We start from the raw sequence: 16,180 nt of genomic DNA, 5'->3' as shown, positions 1-16,180 counted from the left end.
GAAAATAATACAGAAAACCCATAGTACAAACCCATCACTGATTTGTGAGTGATGTCATTCTAACCCATCATTGGGTTTGTGACTTTTGAGTGATGTCATTCTATGTCTCCGGCGGGTGCGGGCGGCGGTGGGTGGTGGGCCCAGCCGGAGCCTCTTCTAGTGCCCGTTAATGGAACGGGCTTAATGACTAGTAGTTACATAAGAGGCTATCTTATGCTGAGTCAGACCATTGGTCCATCAGGTTCAGTTTTATCTTTACTGGCTGACAGGGATCTTCAGGGTTTTACAGGTATTTCACAACATCACTTAGAGATGCGAACCTGGAACCTTCTGCATACAAATCATTTGCTCTTCCTCTGAGCTGTGTTCCCATCCCCTCAAGCTGAAGGTTCTACTTCTTCCTCCCTAGCCTCAAAATTCTAGGTGTATGGTTGACATTATTCAGTGTGCAGGCCTATCAATTTCAGGTAGTAGTGATTTAGAAATGATCAGAGAGTGTTTGAGAATATTTTAAATTTGATGAACTATAACAAATGTTGTTGATGAATAAAAGTCATAACATAGCCTGTGTTTGCACTTCTATATTTTCAATTTTAAAAGTATATTGTAGCTCTGATTGTGTTGGCTCTACTTGTATCAAGTGTCAGGGTTTAATGAAACTATTTAAAATGTACTCTATTTGACTTGTGAATGAGTTCAAACAGTCTTGCATGTCCTTGCATTTTTTATGTTTTTGTGGATGAAAGATAGTTTCAAATGCAGGCTATGATAGCCTGCTGCCTGCATGCTAACTTTAACTTCACCAGATGTCCTTTTTGAAATCTACATGCAGTTTGTGAAGCTACTGTATGTGGGGAAATGTATTTCATATGAGACACTTTCCTTGAATGTCTTGAGCCCATATTTATTTATGTTGTTTATAGCAATATGTCTTGCATAAAAATAAAAGCATATCTCAGGAGAAATAGTAATTATTAAGAAGCCATAAAACAAAACATGCTAATAAAAACAAATGTAGTCGAGCAGAATTGGCGGCAGCACAAAAAAGTGTGACCCCCTTAGGGTTCTAAAGTTCAGGCAAACAAAGTAGTCTTTGCCCTCCCTTCCTACCTTCGGGAATCAGGTAAAGAACCGTAGGAGTGGTGTTCCAAAGTTTTCTGGCAACAACTGAGAAGGCCTATATAAGGAAGACTCACCAACTGAGACTCTCTTCAGTGATGGCCTGTGGAGCAGGGCCTCTCTGACCTTGTTAGGTATGCAGAACAATTTGGGAGAAGATCGCCCTTTAGATACCTAGGGTCCAAACAGTTCATGGCTTTCAAAGTCAAAACCAGCATCTTGAACTGGACCTAAAAACAAATTGGCAGCCTGTGCAGCGCTCTCTCTCTCTCTCTTAATGGTAGTGATATTCTCCCAGTGGGCAGTTCAGAAAAGTGCTGGGCAGCTGTGTTCTTCCACTAGCTCTAGTTTCCAGATATTTTTCAAGGGCAGCTCCACTTACAGCATGTTGCAATAATCCAACTATGTAACTAAGGCATGGCATGGCTAATTGGTCTGATCTGCCTTCCCAAGATAAGGGCCAAAGCTGGCACATAAGCCAAACTTATGCAAAAGTGCTCCTGTCCATGGCTGTCACGTGGGCATCTAGGAGCAGGGCTGGGTCCAGCAGTACCCAAAACTGTACACCTGTTCTTTCAGAGAATGCGTGCCCCCATCTAGAACAGGTTGAATCATCTCACCCTAAATGGCTGTCGTCCTGACCAGCAGCATGTCCAACTTGTCTACGTTAAGTTGCTGTTTGCTAGCCCACATCCAGCCCGTCACTGCCTCCAAACTCTGGGTCAGGACAGTCACCCCCTTCCTAGGATCAGACAGCAATGTGAGACCTTAGCCCAAATCACCAGAGAGCCTCAGTGGTTTCATGTAAGCAGTGTGAGAGATGATTTAACTGTTATTGTTTTATGGTGTTTCACAACCTCTGTTTCTAACTACTAATTGTTTTAAATTGTTTTGAATATAAAACAGTTATATTCAAAACAGTATGCCTTGAGCTATTTGGAAGGGTGGTATAGAAATAAAAATAAATCAATAAATTGAGCCCTGTGAGACCTCATGAACAAACGCCAAGGGGACTAATAGTGGTCATCTACTTTCTGGACCTTCTCCTTGAGAGAAGACCAGAGCTAGTCCAGGACAGAGCCTCCAATCTCCATCCCCATGAGACAATCTAGAAGGATACTGTGGTTGATGATATCACACTGCTGAGAGGCCTAGCAGAACCAATAGGGATGTACTCCCTCTGTCTAGTTTCCAGCATAGGTTGTCTACCAAGGTAGTTTCAATCATGGAGCCAGAGCAAATACCAAATGGAATGGGTCTACATAATCTGTATAATCTATGACCCTCTGCAACTGAGAAGCCACCATATGGTCTATCACCTTGTCAAAAAAAGTGGAGATTCAAAACTGGCCTATAATTATCTTGGTTAGAGGGAGGGTTTTTTAAAATAGTGGTCTTGCCGCCACCTCCTTGAGGCTTGATTGTATCCTACCCTCCTTTCCTCAAGGATGAATAAACAATTATCTCCAGCTACTTGGCCATTCCACTCCAGGAGCATTTATCAGCCATGATTGGCAAGGGTCTAAAGCAAAATGACGCTGTTTTCAAACTCCTAGAATATTGCCTGCTTCCTCAGGTTGTATTAACTGAAATGAATCCACTGCAACAGGACAAGAGTGTCTCCAAGGCAAGCCTCTGATTATTGCAATAATTCTGGAGTTTGTCAGCAAGGATGTAAGTGACTTTATCTGCATAGTGACATGTAAATAGTCAATGAGCCCACTGGGGTGGTCAGTACTATCTAGGAGGATGAATGTTCATTGTGATTTTGGACAGGGTCTACACCCCTGGAGGTGGAAAATAGACGATAGCATTGCAGTGCTTTCAGTGTGTTGATGCTTTTATTGTTCTGACCATCAGGCCTGCAGTGGCCAAATGTGCAGTAGTGCTTTTAAAAAAAATTAAAAACACAAAAACCGGTATAAAATTTTCAGTGTTGTCAGATGAATGGGAATGCAAATGCAAATTGGCAGGAATGTCCTCCAAAGATTATTCCTTAGAAGGGACTACATCAGTTGTTCATTGCTACCCTAACCCTTTTCCCCTTGTGCAAAAATGACTGCAAATTTACCCTAATTGTTTTGGGGTAGGGATAAAGGGGTGATAACAGAGAGAGCTGTAAATGCAACAATGCTATTGCTTATCTTCCAACTCTAGTGGGGTAGATGTTGCCAACAATCACTATGAACAGTGTTCCCTCTAAGGTGTGCGCATGCTCACAGGTTTTTGGATGTCTGCTCAGTTAATTTTAGATCCCGCTCAGGTTGAAGCAGGAAAGCCACATTCTGAATGCACATGCGCACACACACTGCCTTGATACTACCACCCAGAACAAAACTCATTCCGCACACAGATGAAAAAAATTTAGAGAGCAAGGAGTGATGTAAAGCAAATATTTAGCCATTCTACCACTCTGCTAGCCTATACTGAGCGTATGTAATGGTGATGAAGAAATGCCTCTTCACTGCTTTGCAGTAGTCTCTAAAATGGACTCTAGGATGTGGTACATTTAGATTAATCAGGAGCCTTCCTCTAGCCATCTGGGTATTGCTATCCTAAGCTTTATGGAAAACCAAGGAGCTGAACAGGCTCCACTAGCTGTATAGAAGCCAAGTAGATCCATAAGCTTCTGAGAGCAGACAGTCCTAGTCAGTGCACCACCCCTGCAAAGGCCATGGGGAGCAGGCAAACTAAACCCCACCAGATGATGGGGGATAGTAAAGATATTGGCATAGACAAATACAACAGGGAAAGTAGAAGCTTGCAGGTACAGTTGGTCAGAGCTTCCTTGAGTGTGAGTGGGGTGGATGGGTGATGGGAAATGCTGCTGCCTTCATCATGGAAATTGTTGCTATCTGTGATAGCCCCATTAGCATCTTGTGTTCGCCTATGTGAATGTGCACTAGGATGTTTGAAACTTACAGAATGTGGAGCAAAACATTGTTTGAACTGCTGACTGAATTAAGATTTGTGATCTCCCCCAGTGAACTTAGCATATTTGGGGTAGTACTTGCAGCCCAAAGATTATAGAAAAGCAGACATCTGCACAGATGTGCATCCTTTCATGATTATATTCAGTGCCTCGGCACTGTGCCTTAACACTTGCTTTCAGGGTTTCCTTAACTCGAGCTTCTGGTCTAGTTTAACTTCTCCAAGAATTCGTCTATGAGGAATGTTCTTTTCAAGGAATGCAAAGGTGGAGAGAAGTAACTGACTTTTCCAAGGACTTGGCCCAAGGTGTGTATGGCACAGGCCACACATGAGCCTCATTCACATGAGAAGGAGCCTCTCAATAATATTACCATGTTCTTGTGCAGCTTTCTGTTTGTGTCAGTGAGGAAATCTTTTCAGCATTCTGATGCTCTTAATGGCAACCAGAATTGCTGTCTGGGGCAACTGCTTTGCTTTGCCTTATGGCATATCCAGAGGCGTAACTAGGGAAAATGGCGCCCGGGGCAAGCACTGAAATTGTGCCCCCCCACCGCCCCGCCGCCCCTTAGCTAAGCAGGGTCCACCCTGGTTTGCATTTGAATGGGAGACTAGAAGTGTGAGCACTGGAAGATATTCCCCGCAGGAGATCGAGCCACTCTGGGAAGAGCATCTAGGTCCCAAGTTCCCTCCATGGCAGCATCTCCAAGATAGGGCTGCAAGAGACTCCTGCCTGCTGGAGAAGCCGCTGCCAGACTGGGTAGACTACTGAGCTAGATAGACCAATGGTCTGACTCAGTATATGGCAGCTTCCTATGTTCCTAAATATTACTGCAGCACCCACACAAGACACCTGTCCCATCCTGACACTCAGCCAACTTCCATAATCAAGATCCTACACACACACACACACACACACACACACACCCCACAACTGCCTACTCCTAGATTTACAAGGAATACAAGCCACACCTAATGGCACAGCAGGGAAGTAACTTGCCTAGGGAGCAAAAGGTTGCGGGTTCAAATGGAAACACCTATATCGGGCAGCAGTGATATATGAAGATGCTGAAAGGCAACATTTCATACTACGTGGAAGGAGGCAATGGTAAACCGCTCCTGTATTCTACCAAAGAAAACCACAGGGTTCTGTGGGTGCCAGGAGTCAAAACCAACTTGATAGGACAACAAGCCACACCAGGGCTACCAACTTTCCAATAAGCTTTATAAGGTTTATCTCAGCATAAGTGATAAGATCAAAGCTTCAGTCTCCATAACATTTGGAACATAGCACAGAAAAGCAACATTTAGGAGACCCTGGAAAGTCCGGATAACACACACACACACACACACACACACACACACACTTTTATCTTCCATTAAAGTTTCGTTTAAGGAGGCAATTAATTGTTAGACAGATATCTATATTTCCTTCATTGACCAGCAATGCAATTAATTGTTTGTACCACGGTGTGTGTGTGTGTCTCTCTCTCTTTCTTTTTATTTATTATTTTTATTTATTTATACAAACACATACATACCTAGAGATAAACATTATCACTTATAGATCAATGTTGTTAAAGGCACAGGAGCAAAGACTGGCTTTTTACCCTTAGACCAGAAGTAGCAGCAAACCCACCCCGCAGAATGTTAGAGAGAGAGAGAGAGAATGTTGATCTTCAGCATAATTTTGTGAAGTTCTGGTATAACTGAGTAATCAAGAGGAGTAGTAACAACATTGTGACGCAGGAAAACCTCTGGAAAGAAACCTCAAACTCACCCCTCCATCCTGAGACCTGAAAGAGAGCCTTATTTGGGATGGATAGAATTAGAAACAGGGGTCTTTTCCCTCCACCTACACACGTTTGCTTGGGCACAAAAAGAAAGAAGAAGAGGAAGAAGAAACAAGCCAATGGCTGTTTGAAATGCAAAGGGAGGGGGATGTGAACTGACCCGAGCGACAGTTTAAATGGGATGGTTTATCTTTCAGAATTTCTGGGATGTGCTTCCCAGTGAAGTTTGTGGCGATCATTGCGGTGGTGGTGGGAGGAGTCGGGGCACACAACGTTCACTTGTTCCCTTCAGTTTTTAGCTAAAGTCTGCGGACTGGGAGGCCAAACGCCGGCTCAGCCCAGCCCAGGAGCATCGACGAGCAGCTGCGAAGCAAGCTCGAAAGCGGTGATCGCGGCTTCCCCCGCTCGCTCCTCACCCAGAGAAGGAAGGCATGCCAGCAGCAAGCGACGCTGCTGGCTTTTTAGCCTGGCTCCTTTCTTCCTGTGCCATCCTGGCTGGCATTGGCATGCCTTGCTGATAGAGCAACCTGATAAGCAGGGGAGATAGCAGGGATCTCCACCCTGTTTTCTACGCCTGCTGAGCTGCTCTGAAGCGGGATGGTGTTCAGAGGATGATTCTTCTAGACTGTGGGCTGGGCTGCAGCCAGAGATGGCTTGCAGAAACAATACCCCGGCCGGAACGTGCTCGCAGCCGCCTTGCGCTCTCTTCTGGGGGACGCGCCTGGGAAGGAGGGAGGGGGAAAAGATGGCTAGGGGGCTTTTTTTAAGAGAGAGAGATTCTGATGGCCTCTGTGCGCATGAGATGTGTCTCCCATTGCCCAGACCAGTGGAGAAAAGAGGGGCCCCATTCCTGGCCAGGCAGCAGGAGCGTTGCAGTTCTGCAAAGCCTCCCGATTCTCAGCCCCGGAATGGAAGAGGAAGCCGCACACACACACCCCGAGGCCAGCTCTCCTGCTGCATCCCCACCACCCCGCCTTAGCAAATCTTCCATGATGCTTTGGCTGCGCAGAGAGAGACCTACAACACCACCTTCTGCTCTTCTTTTGTTACCCAGTCCCAAGCCCAGCAGTCTGCTGTAGACTGCGTCTGCGCAGCATCCAACAGTCTTCCTCACACGCACCTTGAAACCGAAGCGACATCTGCGCATGCTCACCTCGTGCTCCCCCAAACCCAAAAAATGTTGCATGTTTTAAACGCAGGGATACGCACCACCACTGAGTTGAGTTTTTAACCTTAATGAAAAAGACGCATTGTCCCGTGGAGACACACAGCCCCACACACACGGGCACTTTTTGGCAATCGGCACACAAGAGAAAAGGAGCGCGCCCGCTCGCGCTGTCTGTGACTCTTCTCCATCCTCATCATCTCGTTCCCCTCCTGGATTCTCCGAGCAGCTGAGCTGCCACCGCTAGGAAGCAGGAGGGAGCCCCCCGCCGCCCCTGAGCAACCCGGGGCTTCAGTAACATCCAGACTAGAGGATCTCTGTCCTGCTTCTCCCCTCCCAGCCACAAACCCCTTGCCCTCGGCCCTCGCCTTGCTTTCCCCATGTCTCAGCCCCGGGCTCCCGCCGCTGCGAAAACAAAAGTGACACAACAGCACAAGCCACTGAGGAAGGCACGCTGCGCTGGGGGACCTTCAACGCTGGCACCCACTCTCTGCTTTGAGAGAGCATAGCATTGAGCAAACTTTTCAAAATAATAAGAAAGATCAATGATCATCACACACACACACCTTGTCTGTAACGCTGGCTTGCTTGATTGCGTTGCTTGTTGTGGCACAGCACTGGTGATGATAAGGCAGGCAGGCCCTCGAATCCTCTTCTTCCTCCACTCCTGTGCTGCTGCTGCACAAAGCGCTGCGGTCTCCTGCCTCGCGGTCGCTGCGTGAGGCCAGACACGCATGCGCGACTGGTGGGGGGGCGGCGCCATGAGGCAGGGACGCCACGTCAGCGGACTGATGATGTGATGTTGAATGACGGTCCCACCCAGGACGCCGATTCGCCGAAGCGAAGCGGCAGCAAGCAGGCAGGCATTCAAGTCACTGCACTTTAGGCGCCCGCGCCGTGGCGGCGCCAAGAGCAATGGGGGGCGCCGGGACCCGGGGAGGGAGACTGCCCAATGCGTCCCACTGCCTGCTGCGCCAAAAAAAAAAAAAAATTCAAAAAAAAAATTTAAACGGAAAGGCAGGGGCTCTTTTTGGCGCCCCCCACGTGGTCAAGCAGAGTGGCACCGGGGGCACGTGCCCCCCCTGCCCCCCTATCGTTACGCCTATGGGCAAATCCACCTCAGAGCCAGCCTTCTCTTCCAGGGCTATTGGAGCTATAGGCAGCTACCTCCTGATCTTCTAAGGATGTTCCATAGTGATGTAGAGGAAAGTTTCCATTGAGAAAGAGATGCTGGTGTTTAAGCCTGCAAATAGCCAAAGTATCATGCAGAAGTACAATAAGGAGCCTGGAAGCTTGGCACACTACAAACCATCCACTGCCCAAATGGACTTGAACCAGTGGCTGGAGTATTGGAGCCAGATATAGGAAAGCCTGTGCTCTGTGTCCCACCACCATCTGAGATAAACTTGGTGGGTACTCCCCAAGTTGGTCCTTTTCAGCTGTACTTTCCAGGCTCTAGAATTCCACCCCACCCTCCAATCCAGTTGGCCCCTTATCTACCAATTTCTAGACATGCTGTTCTGACAGACCTTTAAAGTGAGAGTGTGTGTTATTCTCTCAACCTTACTCAAAGGGTCCTGAATCAAAGATATGGGCATTTTCATTAACAATGCCCAGGCTATGGAACTCTCTTGCCCCAGGAGATCTGTCTTGATCCCTTGTTTCTGGCACCTTTTGAAAACCCATTTATTTGATCTGTGCTCTCTAGAATGTTACTGATCTATGGCTGTCTTTAAGTTTGCTCCTCTGTGTTTTTGTTTCTTGCAATGTTGTATATTAATGTCACTGTTTTTAATCTGATGTCCTATAGGGATGTGCATGAAACAGATTTTGCATTTTGTTTTAAGCTCAAAACAGAATGCAAACTGGCCGAAACATTTTGCTGAAACAGCAGTTGAGCTGGCTGTTTTGACGAATGCTTGTTTCAGCCATAGGGAACAATGGGGGAAATCAAAACGCCCCATTGTTTCCCATGGGTAGCTCCTAGGGATAACAAAATGGGTTAGGTGGTAGGGCAAGATGGGTGCTACCTTCCACCCAACCTACAAAAGAAATGGATAATCAGCCAATTTTTAACAAAATTTTATCCTTCCCTCAAAACCCATAGGATCCTAGGGGGTGGGGGTTGGGGAGAGGTTAATATGTGTTATAAACTGCGTGCTTACAGGGAGAGCTGCCACTGTTTCATCTCTGTGTGGAATGAGTTTTGCCGCCAGAATCAAGGTACTGAGTGTGCACCTGCATTCAGAGTGGGGCCTTCCTAATTCAACCTGAGCGGGATCTACAATTAACTTGTGAGCATGTGCACACACCTTAGAGGGAACGGTGGTAAGCTCCCAAGTTCTGCCTTTGTCAATCTGAGATCCAGCAAAACTAGATAGTTATAGCAGCAGTAGCATGGCATATTACACTCAGTGCTGAGAAAAGGAAGCCATAAAATCAAACCTACCTTCCTCCTCTCCTGATATAATCCTCTTCAAGAGAGGCATAAAGGCGCTCTCTGCCTCCCAGTCCCTTTGAATACATTCTGAAATTCCCTCCTTTTGTGTCCCTCCCCCCCTCCCAGCCAGAGTTTGCGAGCAGCTGCCGAACTAGTGACGGGGATGAAAATAGGGGTGAGGCGGCAGCGGGCCAGCTCGGTCTCCATGAACAGAGGTGGCGGTGGGCCGGGCCAGCCGCTGGGAATTGGCGGGTGGGCGGGAGCAGCTTTCTGGCTGCTTTCTGGCAGCCAGAAAGTGCCGGGTGGGTGGGGGCAGAAAAAGTGGGGTGCTCCCACCAGCCAGAAACTGTAGGTGGGCACGGAGGGAGAAGAACCAGTCGGGGTGGCGGGAGAAGTGGGCCGGCAGAGGCGCAGATGCTCTGCACTCGGCCCAGCTAGTTTTAAATAAATACAGTGATCTTGCTTGGCTCCTTTTTAGGAGTGCTAGATATTCTCCTCTTCTCACCTGCTGCAGCACCCTATGTCCATGGTCCTCTGGAGCCATTTGAGTGGGGACTGCAAACTGGGAGGCAAGAATGCCCTTAGAAGTGTATTCTGTTCATGCAGTGGAATCTTTGGAGCCAAGCCACAGTTCTTATATTTGGGGGGGCTTTTTTTAATTTTACAGAAAAACAATACACTACTGTACAGATTTACTGTTGCAGAAGCTTTTGTGTTCTACAGTTAGCTTCATCAAATGCATGAAGTGTTATCTTGCATACAGAAGTGTGTGTGTGTGTGTGTGTGTGTGTGTGTGTGTGTGTGTGTGTGTGTGTAAACACACATGAACTTCAATAAAAGGATTGTAAACAGTGGAATCATATGGCCAAGAAATGCAGGAGTCCTGCATTTCTGATGTATAGAAACTGAGTGCATTATGCCCAAGTGTAGGAAGAGTGCCATCTGGCCATGGAACATGGCCACATTCCTTGCTCTTCCCATGTTTAGAACTTGTTTGCTGGCATATGCACTGTACCAGGGAGACTTTCTCCCAAGTATTTGGAACTTGGGCCACTCAGCATTCCCAATTGCAAGGAGAGGCTCTTCCTGCTTTTGGTGCTTGTCTCTGCAGATGGGTGCAGGGGGGAAACATGGCTGGCCAGTGCGCTGTTGTTTGCCCTGTGCCTGGGTGTGACATACACAGAAACTGGGCATCGGAACAGAGCTTGGGCCGCTTGCATTTCCTGGCCACTTCATTAAGCAGATCGTACTCCACAAAAAATGTATGCAATAAATTTAATAAAGTTATATTTGATTGATAATATCTCAGAACTTTAGCATGCTTTCAACCAACATTTTTACTGTACTTCAACTTGTGCCTGTTCAGCATCTGCAGTGGGCTGCTGCCTATGAAAACTCATGCTCAAATATATCATTAAAGCCTCTTGACATTTAATCCTACATAATGCTGTCAGTTTCTCTTATTGTGTTTACTGCAGTAGACTAATACAATTTTTTTAAAAATTACAATCAATTTGTTAATCTTCAAGATGTCACAAGACTTTGTTTGCTTCAGCAGACTAACACACCTACATTTCTGGAAATAAATGTTATGCAAATGATTTCATTTTTCTGTTTTTTAACTTCTTCTGACTCTGGCTGTCCTTGCTTGTATTTTATCACATTCCTTGTGGTGGTCTTGGACCGTAATAAATTAATCACATTCCTAGCAGAAGATAGTTTAAACTGGCTTACATTTATAACGGAGATACAGTTTCATTCTCTTTATGATGCTTATTCTAAATTCTGTGATTGACAGTACCTCTGTAGTATGGGTATGGGCACAATTGCATGGAGGCTTTTCTTGAAAAACCACATGTACAAATTTACCTCAGATGGTTTAAGGATAATTTTAAACTGATGGAAATTAGGAATGTCAACCCTTTAAAATGTAAGTTATTAACAGCCAATTTAGCTAATTGGTCGCATTAGTGTGAGTGCTAAATTACCGCAGTCAAAACCCAATTAACAGCATGAAGCTCTCGAAAGGACTAGTGTGTGTTAAAAGTATTATGTTTTAGAAGGTTCTCATTTACTGAATAGCTTGTAATGGTCAGATTCTGCATTGTATACACACTGAACTGGAGCCACCCAATAGACTAGACATTTTGAAGAGTGTGATGATGTGGCTAGTGAATTTAACTATCCTCACAGTTGAAAAAAACATATTAATCTGGTATTTGGGTCAGACACTAATTATGTCAGTTTAAAAATAACAATACAGGGATTACAGCTATACAGAAATGGTATTTTGAGCCTGAAATGGTATTGATGTTCAAATGTAATTAAGAATCTACATGGCCTGTATTCTGGAAGTGTTCACACTTATAAAGTACAGAAATTCTGGACTGTATGTATCCTAAAGTGCTATGGTTTGTTTTTGTGCTTCGGAGTGTGATTTTTGCCTTCCTGCTGCAGCTTGCCATGCTGCATGTTCTCCTGTTCTGGTGGGTCTCTCAACCCTCTTGAGCAGATCTGCAGGGCGTGAAGGGGGCTACAGAGAGAAGCATGATGGTAAAAATCACTCCTTCCTCTTTCATGAATGGCACTTCCACTTGTAAAATGCAATGCAGTCCTTTTTTTCATTTCTGTTGTAAAAGTAAAGTGTGCCGTCGAGTTGGTGTCAACTCCTGGCGACCACAGAGCCCTGTGGCTTTCTTTGGTAGAATACAGGAGGGGTTTACCATTGCCTCCTCCTGAGCAGTGTGAGGTGATGCCTTCAGCATCTTCCTGTATCGCTGCTGCCATTGTCTGGGAAACACCATAGTCTGGAAAACATACCAGTGGGGATTCAAACCAGCAACCTCTGGCTTGCTAGTCAAGTCATTTCCTGCTCTTAGTTAAAAGATGGGGAAAGTAGAACCTTTGGTGCATTACCAAACTAGTACCTGTATGTAAAAGGATTGTTAACTATATACATTTGGATTTACATATTTTACCCTTCTCAATTGCATTTCAGCTGAAATAGCTCAAAGGTACAGGATAAGCAAATATCCAACCCTAAAATTGTTTCGTAATGGAATGATGATGAAGAGAGAGTATCGGGGTCAGAGATCAGTGACAGCAATTGCAGACTATATCCGACAACAGAAAAGTAATCCTATTCGAGAAGTACTCAGCTTGGAAGAAATTAACTCTCTTGATGTGAGTCTTTTTTCTTTTCTTTTCTGTAACTGAAAAACTGATATTGAATTGTTCTGTCTAACAATGCATACTGTTTGCCACTTAGGAAGTTCATCATATTTAGCAAAAATTGTAAGTGATATTTTGTATTTGTAGAATTAGCATCTTAATCTTCATGGCTTTCTTGATAGTGTAATCAAAGATTGTATGGCAGATTGAGACATATCCATATACCCACAAAAAGAATGCTGAAACTATAGCACTACAACATATCCCATATATGTTCATAACCCTAGCTGCCTCCTTAGTATAGTGACACTTCATTTGAACACAGTTTGGCATCCTCTGTATACCTGTATCAAGTGAAAATATTTATGGTTATTTCTTCTGATAGATAACTTAGGCTTACTTACGGGTTTTTTTGTTACAGCGCAGTAAAAGGAATATTGTTGGATACTTTGAACAAAAAGACTCTGATAATTATAGGACCTTTGAAAGGGTTGCAAATATTTTGCATGATGACTGTGTCTTCCTTGCTGCATTTGGGTAAGATTTATTTATTTTTTAAATAACAGGTTAGCTCAGTACTACGGCTTAAATGGCTTGGATTCAGGTCACACACCTGTGAATGCATGATTCTAGAAGATGACTTTATCTGATACTCTTTCCTCCTAATTATACTATCAGAGCTGTAGTAAACCCCTACTTAACTGGACAAAGAGGTGCCTTTTAAGGCTCTGTTTTTACATTTAGCAGGGAGAGAGCAACTGCCCTTATTCAGCCCAGCATAGTATTCCTCCCAGTGGCTGTTACTGGTGTCTTCCTTGGGTTTGTTTAAAAACTGTGCAGGACTATGAGCCCCTTTGGGGCAGAGAACCATTTCTTGATTCCTCCTGGGTAAATTGCTTTGAGGATGTATGTTTGTTGAACAGCAGCATAATGTGCATTATCCAGACTAAGTCATGGTTATGTCCAGTTGAAATTAATGAGACTTGTCATAACTGATTATTCCTTCCTTCCTTCCTTCGATTTCTATACTGCCGTTCCAAAAATGGCTCAGGGTGATTTACACAGAGAAATAGCAAACAAATATTAATCTTCTTTAATTGATTTCAATGATGATTAGTAATGACTAAGTCTGGATGCTGCTCAATTATTATAATAGGGAGAGAAAGCAAAAACATTTATCCTCCTGCCCCAACTGAGCTGTCCCATGCCCCCTTTTTTGAGTCCTCCTGACTTGCAGGTACACGCTGTCACTCATACTTGTATTCTGTCATGGAAAGATGAGTATAGGTTGTTTTGACTTTGAGACTTGCGGGATTGAAACACTGGCTGCATGTCTGTCTACCTGCTCTCTCTTGTTTAGGACATGTCCTGTTTTATAAGTGTATTACTTAATTTTAATAGCAAGATAACTAGTCACTGTCTGTCCTAGGTCTGTTTCCAAAGCAGAACGCTTTAGTGGGGACAATGTTATCTACAAACCACCTGGGGTGAGTTCAACTGTTTACATTTCTATCCCATTTTTTGATTCAATAATCAAAAGTGCCAAGCCCTAAACTTTAAAGTAGCCCTGACTTTGCATTTGATCACAGAATTGCAGTTTTAATGTTCTCTGACCAGCAACAGCTTTTCAATATTTAAAGCCAGAGGCCTTTCCTAGCAACTTGCTAGAGATGAGGTGCCAGGGATTGAACCTATGGCCTTCTTCTGCATGCAGTCGCTGAGCTACACCAATTATCTAAAACTTACCAGTTCAACTCTAGCAGTTAAAACATTTAAAAAATATTCCTACACAACAATTTGCGTTGCACATTAATTCTAGAATTCCTGAGTAATCCTCCCCTCACGTCCCCAAAGGTGAGTTGGTGATGCTAAACCTTTGGGGTGTTGACTGTTGTAAAACTTTGTGCCATTATAAAATGGGGTGGTACAAGTATATTTTAGTAACTTGTTCCTCTTGGTCACTTTGCTTACGTACCTAATGTTGATAAATGACCGATGCTGTAGCAGTCCATCTTCTTCATATCCATAAGATGTCTGTTAACCATATTATTTCTTGCTGCAGCAGTTTTGGATCTGATGCATTGATATAGTACTTGAACTACTGTATTTTATTTTATTTATTTAAAGTTTATTCTCGAAAGAGTTCAGGGCAGCATATGTGGTTTTCTCCTTCCATTTTTGTCCTCACAAGAAGCCTATAGGGTAGGGTAGACACAAATAAAATGTGCACAAATCCATTTTTTCTTTGGGGAGATCTGGAAAATATGAGGAATTAACACTGCATTGGCTTGGTTATTGTAATATTCGTGGTTTATCAGTGTGCTGGTACTTGATCTGGTTTTATGTTGTAGCCATGGCCATGCTTCTGAAACAACCCTATGGGAAGTCCTCTTCTCCCCCATTCCCCAGCCATAAAGGCTATATTACATGTCGAGATCATCATCCTCATCACAGGAGTTTACCTGTTCCTTGCTCAATGCCATTGGCTGCTGCTGACAGAACATAAGAACAGCCCTGCTGGATCAGGCCTAAGGCCCATCTAGTCCAGCATCCTGTTTCGCACAGTGACCCACCAGATGCTGCTGGAAGCCACAGACAGGAGTTGAGGGCATGTCCTCTCTCCTGCCATTACTCCCCTGCAACTGGTACTCAGAGGCATCATGCCTTTGAGGCATATGGATATGTGGAATCTCACAGCATGATAATGCTTTGTCACATGGCAAGACATTACAGCAGTGATGGGGAGAGCTTACCACAGGGTATCTTTTTGTTGTTGCAACATTGCCATTACAAGAATACTTGTTATGTATCAAGCTTGACCCTTGATCTCATTTTAAATGATATGCATTCTTCTTTGTTACATATGGATAACTTTTGAAAAAATCTCTTTGCAACAGGAAAATGCTCCAGATATGGTCTATTTGGGTTCTATGACCAATTTTGACTTGGCTTATGCGTGGACTCAAGATAAATGTGTTCCTCTTGTTCGTGAAATTACATTTGAGAATGGGGAGGTAAGGAGTGCTTGACTTCCCCCGCCCCCCACATCTTACATTGTTATCAGCTGTTTTAAAAGCCAAACTTTCTAGTGCCTCCCAAAACTAGTTGTCAAACACCCTCTTATTTACTTAATATAACTGAGGATATTGGACAAGCTTATATTAAAAATTCTAGCTTATATTATAAATATAATTTTATAATTTATATTATAAATTATAATTCTAGCTTATACATTCTTTAACCTGTAAATTCCCAGATTAGTGCAAAGAAAAATTCAGTCTACCAACCATTAAACAATACTTAAACATCAAATACCAAAATAAAAACAAAACTAAAAATCATGAATCCAATCAAATTGTACAACAAATTCCAGAAAATGCATTCAGTTTTATAAAACTGAATTAAACTTGGCCTCTTCCAAAATCTCTGACCTTGTTGTAATAGCTACCACAGGAAAAAAGCGATATTTTCAGTTACTGTTTTATTCGAATCAGCAGTGAGTATGTGTGTGCATGAATATTCAGAATTCCCTGGATATGGGCAGAGCACGGAAGAAATAAAAGT

The 16,180-nt window shown here is 44.0% G+C and overlaps 1 protein-coding gene across 5 annotated transcripts in view; it reads left to right on the top strand.

Annotated features, from left to right (window-relative positions):
• ERP44 (endoplasmic reticulum protein 44) overlaps positions 1 to 16,180 on the top strand; it is a 73,131-nt gene that overhangs the window by 44,127 nt on the left and 12,824 nt on the right. For all 5 annotated transcript variants that reach the window (XM_053262839.1, XM_053262840.1, XM_053262841.1 and 2 more), the window contains 4 exons: positions 12,444 to 12,628; positions 13,038 to 13,153; positions 14,046 to 14,103; positions 15,514 to 15,630. In XM_053262839.1, the coding sequence (XP_053118814.1) occupies positions 12,444 to 12,628; positions 13,038 to 13,153; positions 14,046 to 14,103; positions 15,514 to 15,630 (476 nt within the window). The remainder of the gene's footprint in view (positions 1 to 12,443; positions 12,629 to 13,037; positions 13,154 to 14,045; positions 14,104 to 15,513; positions 15,631 to 16,180) is intronic.

This window comes from Hemicordylus capensis, chromosome 6 (genome assembly GCF_027244095.1).
Source record: "Hemicordylus capensis ecotype Gifberg chromosome 6, rHemCap1.1.pri, whole genome shotgun sequence".
NCBI classification, from domain to species: domain Eukaryota; kingdom Metazoa; phylum Chordata; class Lepidosauria; order Squamata; family Cordylidae; genus Hemicordylus; species Hemicordylus capensis.
The sequence above is the reverse complement of the archived record's forward strand: the minus strand, read 5'-3'. Positions and strand labels throughout refer to the sequence as shown.